Below are 7634 nucleotides of genomic sequence, written 5' to 3' on the forward strand. Positions count from 1 at the left end.
TCAAGAAATGTTCCATGATCAATAAACTCATTACCAATTTACACTGATGATCACACTAGGAAGTGTAAGACTATGCTTTGAGTCATTCAAACAATGTGAGTCAAACTCAAATTCCATTTGGGAAGAAATAAAAAACAAAAATAACACAAGTGAAATAAATTAATCAAGATAAATGATAACTACATATAATTTTTCTCCTTTCACACACTGCGCTTTAATTCAGGTTATCAAATTGCATAAATCATACACAAACAACAAAAATAATTAAACAAAAAGATATAAATTAGAAAGAAAAAAAGGGTTTGATTATCATTTTCATTAATCAAAGCCGGACCAAAAATAGAAAATATTATTCAGTTGCTCAAAAAAGTACAATGTTTAGCTAGTCAAGGATGAATGGATGAGTAGAAATTCCTACTCAAAACTCTTCATGTTCGAATAACAGAGTTTTGTATTTATGATTATAACCCGTTTATATTATAAATCACTATGTAAATATCATCTTTGCAAAAGATGAATTAAAACTATCGTTTAGTCAGTCTACTGTAGTAAATACATAGATGACTCATAATGCTTTTATAAATTTCGTTCATCTGTTTTTATACAGTTCAACGACTAAACAACATTAGTTTTAGTTGATTTTTTGTAAAAAGCGATACTTATAGAGTGATTTATAATATGAACGGTTCTGATTATATGCACAAAATTTTGTGAATCAGCGACGTATAATTTTGAGTATGAACTTCTACTCAATCTTCGGCATGGTGAAATTCCTCATAGCCTCCCAATCCTGGAAGGATGGATAAGCGTGACTTGTCACCCGTTGTCTCCTTTTTTTTTGAAAAAGAAAAGAAGTTTTATTTATAAAAAAAAAACCCTAGATATTGCTATTATATATTTAAACTAAAATAAAATAAATAATTGAGGAAGAAAAATGGAAAAAGAAAAGGAAGGGAAAAGTGGAGAAGAGAGAGTTTAGAGAGAGGAGAGAGGGAGAGGAGAGAGAGAGAGGTGTCAGGGACTTGGGAGTCTACAGTCACCTCCTTTATCTCAGCCTAACATCGCTCTGCACTTGCCATTTCGCTTCTCAAATCCCCATTTTCTTCTAATTCCCAATTTCGCATTACTCCCCTTTTCATTTTTTCTCTCTCTTTATCCCTTTTTTCCCATTTATTCAAAATTCTCATCTCTCTCTCCTCTCTCTCATCTGTGTATTGGGGAACTCTGTGGGTGTGGGTGTGGGTGTGTTGGTGTGTGTATATCTGTGTTCGGATCTCCGTCTCAGTCCGCAGATGTGTTGCTCTGTCTACGCTCGAATCGTCTCTCTCCTATTTCAAAAACTGCGGTTAGATTCCTATTGGCCTCAATCTCTGCTTTCGTTTTCTTCAGCTAGGGTTTACATTTTTCCGGATCTGTAAGTTTGCAAACCCACAATTCGACTCGATGCAATTCGCATTTGGGTACACGCCGGAGCTCTCAGAATTGCGATTCGAGAACGAATTATGCTTTCATTTCTTCAATTTCTCACTTTTCCGAGCTGATTTCGTCTGAATTCTGACCTTTTTCGTCGATTCCAGGTTTTCCATTGTCACGATTTTCTCAGCTCTTAGTTTATTCCGACCCTACGTTTGAGCTTCCGATTTCGGTTTCGTTTTCAATTGCGCGCAAAAGGACGTGTCTTTGGCTTTGGGTGGATTCCGCAGCTTCAATTGTTGGATAAATTTGCATCTGGCTTCATCTTCCCTCTGATTCAGGTATGTAAATTTACGGGTTTTTGATGTGATTGGGTTTGTGTATAAATTTCAATTAATTCAGCTGAGGGTTTCAATATTTATCATCCATATTGTAATTAATGTGGTTGCCATATATAGACTTGGTTCTAATCAACAAAGTCAATTGTTTTTTGTTTTGTTAAGTGTGTTTAATCCCGATTTAATTATGATTTGGATATGGGTTTGTCTCTGTGTTGTTTATTATATTAACCCACTTTCCTTGTTTTTTTCTTTGTTGGCTTCTGAATGGGGTTAAAAGGATTTAATTCGACCTTTGAATATAACTCACTGCTTATCCTTTTGTGGGTTTTAAAATTCTGCATTTTAGAACATATCATTAATTTGCATCTTAGTGTTGTTAATTACTCATCATTAGTGCTGAATAATGACTGCATGGATAATTTATGATGCCATATTTACCCCCATATTGCCTCTCAGGACCTGCTTTTATGATTTTCCTTACTGTTTTCTTTCTGTTTACGGGTTCCTTTATTTTTTATTTTTTAATATTTGTGTCCTTTGGAGTATCGGGTGTCGTTTGTATTTATGACATGAGCAAATTTCTGTTTAAACCACTGGCTATTTGTTTGTTTTTTTTTTTTTTTGGGTTCTGATCCATAATTAAATGTTTGTGCCCGGAGCTGGAGTGAATGTAAAACAAGTGGGTCGCGATTGGCGCTACGGTTGTGTTTGTTGTCATTTTCTTTTCTCTTTTTATTCCAGGTTGTCAGCCTGCTCTTTGCATGATCTTTGCTCTTGGTAGGAGTTTTGATCACAAATCAAGAGATGAGTCGGACAACAAATGAGAGTGAAGATGGAGTGCTGTCCAAGGATCAGATTGATTCTCCGTTGATGGATGAGAGTAATGGAGGAAGTGGAAATGGTGGAATGGTTCTAAAGAAAGGGCCATGGACCTCGGCTGAAGATGCAATTTTGGTGGAGTATGTTAAGAAGCATGGGGAGGGAAACTGGAATGCCGTTCAGAAGCACTCAGGCCTGTTCCGTTGTGGCAAAAGCTGCCGGTTGCGATGGGCAAATCACCTAAGGCCAAACCTGAAGAAAGGGGCATTTACTCCTGAAGAAGAACGTCTCATTGTTGAACTCCATGCCAAGATGGGGAACAAATGGGCACGCATGGCTGCACACGTAAGTACATAGTTTATTTTTGTCTTTCTGTATATGGTTCGTACCAACCTATATTTCCTTGTATTGCCTCAAACTTAGTTTTATATGGTTCATTCTTTTGGGATTATTTTTTTCAAAGCTTTAGCTGCAACTTTTGATTTGGTGTTAGTGGCATGCATCTTTTGCATTAAGCATTGATATATTCTCCAATTATTCCCTTATTTTCCTCCAAACTTCCTAATTACATTGCAATGTTGTCATTATATTTGTCAGCTTCTAGAACACAATAAGAAACAAAATTAAAAGCCAGTAAAATCATAAAAAAAATAACAGTAACAGTTCCCTAGTTTGATAGGATTCTAAGTGACATTGATCTCAGTTCTCCACAACTTCTCAGATGGAAGTAACTTGGCTGTGGAATCTATCAATTTTTTTGTAGTCTATGTGGTATTCATATGTATGTATTTTACTACAGTTTGTTCTTGTTTCTTATGTTTAATATGTTTTGGGAATTTTAAGGAAACTATAAAATCTTGGTAGAATGCAGTAACAGAAATGTATAATATGACATTATACTTTGCATCCCTAAAAGAGTAAAGTATATTTTCTTACCATAGGGTAAGAGATTGAAAATTAATATATGGCATTATTTTTAAGCTAAAAATTGGAGATCATTAAAGTGTGTATGTTAGGAAACTAATGTAACAAAATAAAAGCTCACTGTTGCACGCAATGCATGTTGTAGCGGATGCACCATATTAACATATCTCACCTCACCTAAATGTTCTTCACAGACTGGTACTACTTTTTACTATTTCTATTTTTTGGGTTCCTTGAATGGTTTTTTCTTACACTAGTTTCCAATTGAAGATGAAATAAATTATCAATTATTGTCAGCTTGATTAGAATCTTAATTTTCGTAGTATTCTTCTCAATGTATTTTCCTTTGTTTATTGGAAATGATTAAGATTCTTTTTTCCACTCCTTAGTTGCCTGGACGTACGGATAATGAGATAAAGAACTACTGGAATACTAGAATTAAGCGGCGCCAGAGGGCTGGCTTACCACTTTATCCGCCCGAGGTGTGTTTGCAAGCATTTCAGGAGAGTCAACAAGGCCAGTCAAGCGGTGGAATTAATGATGTGGACAGAGTGCAGCATGATTCTATGCAAGCTAACAGTTTTGAGATACCTGATGTTGTATTTGACAGTTTAAAAGGAAACGGTTGTGTCTTACCTTATGTTCCTGACCTCCCTGATATCTCTCCTGGTGGCATGCTGATGAAAGGCCTTGGTTCTGCTCCATATTGTGGTTTTATGCCACCAACAATGCATCGCCAAAAGCGTCTTCGAGAATCAACAGCTTTATTCTCTACTTCTGGTGGTAGTTTCAAAAAAGGTTTCCCCCAGTTTGATCAATTTCAAAATGATACTTGTGATAAAGTTGCTCGAACGTTTGGGTTGCCTTTTCCTCATGATCCTGATCCTACCACCAGGAGTCCGCTGTCTTTTGGTGTAATTCAGGGTAGCCATTCCCTTTCAAATGGCAATTCTTCTGCTTCTAAGCCCACATCCGGGGCCGTGAAGCTGGAGCTCCCTTCACTCCAATATCCAGAAACTGATTTAGGTAGCTGGAGCACTTCTCCTCCGCCGCCCTTACTCGAAGCAATTGATGCTTTTATCCAATCACCCCCACAGGTTGGTACATTTGAGCCAGATTGCACTTCACCACGTAACAGTGGCCTGCTAGATGCTTTACTCCACGAGGCAAAAGCTCTTAGTAGTGCGAAGAATCATCCATGTGAGAAGAGTTCAAATTCATCTAGTGTTACTCCTGGCGATGTGGCTAAAGGTTCCAATTTGAACATTTGTGAGGCAGAATGGGAAGAAAATCGAGATCCGATTTCTCCACTGGGTCATTCTGCTACTTCGCTGTTTAGTGAGTGTACACCTATTAGTGCCAGTGGAAGTTCATTAGATGAACCGCCACCTGCTGAGACCTTTACTGGTGAGTATCTTAATCTATTCGACCTGGAGACGAATGAGGTTGACAATAACATTGTAAATTGATTCTTAATTCATTCTTGATAGTCCTGTAGCAACATTTTTTGTATTAGCAGTTTGATAAGTTCTGTATCTACATGCAGGATAAGTCCTGTCCTGCCTCTTGTTATGACTTATGTTGTTTGACTGTTCTACCAGGTTGCAATGTGAAATCAGAACCTGTAGACCAAGCTTGGGCTCCAGATAAAGAAAAAGAAATTGTACCTCTTATGGATTATACTCGTCCTGATGCTATACTTGCTTCAGAATGGTTTGGTAACGGCATGCATGAAAGTATTGCATCGCTGCTGGGTGATGATTTGGCAGCGGAATGCAAGCACCTGGCTTCTGGCAACCCTACATCAAATCAAGGATTGGGTTTTAGTTCATGTCCATGGAACACCATGCCTCCCGTCTGTCAAATGTCTGCTCAGCATCCTTAAGAAACCTCTCCGTCAATTGTATGAACCTGAAACTTTTGTCACCTAATTCATGCTGATGATTTGTTAATGTGGGGGGAAGTGAGTCCTGGTCTGAGCAAAGGTCACTTGCGATCGAGACTTGTGGGGTCTCTTGTTATGCACGCGTCACGGTTGTGTTTTCGTTTGTGGTTTTCATTCGGTTTCTTTCAAACAATGCAATGCAATGCATGTATGCCTAAACAGAACCATATGTGGCGTACCATTTGCTAGCAGGGTTTTGCTATGATTGTAGAATAACTATGCATTTTCGAACATGGAACCGTTCTCATACTCTGGAACCTGCTTAGTTGGTTTCAATTTGTTTACCATTAAAACTGGTCTACATTGTCTATGCCCTTGTTCCTTCTCTCTTTTCCTTTTTTCCCTCTGATTAATAATGTGGGAAACACATGATCATACGTATTCATATGGCAGAGGTACATCGTCACCGCAGCCGGTGCAGTGTCACACCAAATGTATTCATATGGCAGAGGTACACCGTTATCTTTGAGTAGTTAAGTATTATTCCTCAGAAAAGTGCTTTCATAATAAAAGAAAGTCTGTCGTTTCAAGCGTGCTTTTGGTTAAATTCGAGTCGTTCTGTCAATTGATATCCATGGCGTCATTGGGCCACGTGTTGTGTTGGGGTGTTGGATTTGGATACACACAATAAGCATTTTCTGAGAGCATTTCAACACATCCTCAATTGACAAGGCTAGATCCAAATCCAACCCAGAAAACCCTTCCACCCATTTTTTGGGCGCCAAGGCTGAGCCGTCATGGTTCCAGCCATGTCAATTATGAGTCCAAGCCCATATTCATGACGCGGACGTCGGGTTAATGTCAGTGGGTGGGTTAGTTTTTTTTTTTTAACGTTAGGCGCAGGCACCACGCGTGCCAGTGAGGCAGGGTAGCGCACCACAACCTTACGCTTGTGGCCCGCACACAATGGTCAGTTGAATCCAACGACAATATTTAAGCCACGTGGCCACATCTCAGACGTCCATTTTAAATTCTCACTATGATCAAACGGTTCTTATTATTTTTTGAAATAAAAACATTTAAAGAAAAAAAAATTATCCAAAAAATCAGAAAATTAATAACCAAGTAAAAAGAATTAAAAAAAATTCCAACAAATAACCAAGCATTTTTATTAAACATAATTCAACAAAGCATTAAAAATATTATCATTCAACAAAGCATTAAAAAAGACACAAGTCAAGAAAGCATGAACCAAAGGACAATTCAATCTCCCTGATTTTCTTTCAACCTCCAATTGTGTTCGATCAAGTCAAGTTGACGTTCGTCATGAATATAAGAACATTGCATTTCAGTATAACGTTCCATCATTCTGCTGAACAAATGACCATCTCTTAATAATGGGTGTGTTGCACAGGTTGTCCACCAAGGCACACCCTAGGTGAATCATAAAGTCTTGTCGTTGTTGTGTTCATCGGGTCCGGTTCGAACACTTTTAGTACATCATAATCATACTTATCTTCCACAATCATGTTATTAAGTATAATGCACATCATCATCGTACTTCGAAGCCCCTCTTGATTGAACAAACGAGCAGTGCCCGTTAAAATTGCTCAACAAACTTGAACGATACCAAAACACCTCTCCACATCTTTACTATACGCCTTTTGCTTTTAGGCAAAGTGTTGTTGCTGCTCGAATTGGGGCTGTGAAATTGTCTTGACAAACATTGTCCACGTGGATAGATTCCATCTGCAAGGTAATACCCACCTGATCGAGTATGTGAGAGAATTGATTTCATATGTTATTTGAGGAGAATCCCCACTGAAGATGTTTTTGAACACTGGGAATTAACCGAGCACGTTGAGGTCATTTTGAGAGCATGCAACAGCAAAGAAAGCATGCCAAATCCAGGTGTCGTTACGTAACAACATTTAGAATGATACTTATATGCCCCTTCCTATTCCCAAAATCTCCTTACCAGGAACTTGGACACTTCTTTCACTGCTAATGCATACAGTTGATGGTTCCAATCATGTCTGGAAAACCTTGTGCCTCAGCTTTTTGTAGTAGCGTACGTGTGGAGTTCCGCAAGTGTTGGACTACAGAGATACTCAGTGGTGTGTATAGCTTCGATTGCCTGCAGAATCTGTTCAAGCACTCCAAGACCGTTGATGTGCCCATCCTTGCAATCTCATCTATCGAGTCCGCGAATGCACCCTAATCAAGCATTCTAAAGGCGGCTATAAGTTTTT

At 38.4% G+C, this 7634-nt stretch overlaps 1 protein-coding gene across 1 annotated transcript; it reads left to right on the forward strand.

The window, feature by feature from the left end:
* Positions 1 to 1577: 1577 nt before the first annotated feature.
* On the forward strand, positions 1578 to 5752 carry LOC103409310 (transcription factor GAMYB-like). Its single transcript, XM_029095326.2, has 4 exons — positions 1578 to 1754; positions 2496 to 2918; positions 3887 to 4904; positions 5099 to 5752. The coding sequence occupies exons 2-4, from the start codon at positions 2559 to 2561 to the stop codon at positions 5380 to 5382; spliced, it is 1662 nt and encodes a 553-aa protein (XP_028951159.1). The 5' UTR covers positions 1578 to 1754; positions 2496 to 2558; the 3' UTR covers positions 5383 to 5752.
* The last annotated feature ends 1882 nt before the right edge of the window (positions 5753 to 7634 follow it).

The sequence above is a fragment of the Malus domestica genome, chromosome 02 (genome assembly GCF_042453785.1).
Source record: "Malus domestica chromosome 02, GDT2T_hap1".
Taxonomy (NCBI): domain Eukaryota; kingdom Viridiplantae; phylum Streptophyta; class Magnoliopsida; order Rosales; family Rosaceae; genus Malus; species Malus domestica.

Excerpts from the sequence above, each read along its gene's own strand:
- LOC103409310 (XM_029095326.2), top strand. The coding sequence starts at position 2,559 with ATGAGTCGGACAACAAATGAGAGTGAAGATGGAGTGCTGTCCAAGGAT. Across the intron at positions 2,919-3,886 it reads GGGCACGCATGGCTGCACAC|TTGCCTGGACGTACGGATAA; the intron begins GTAAGTACATAG and ends TCCACTCCTTAG. Across the intron at positions 4,905-5,098 it reads ACCTGCTGAGACCTTTACTG|GTTGCAATGTGAAATCAGAA; the intron begins GTGAGTATCTTA and ends CTGTTCTACCAG.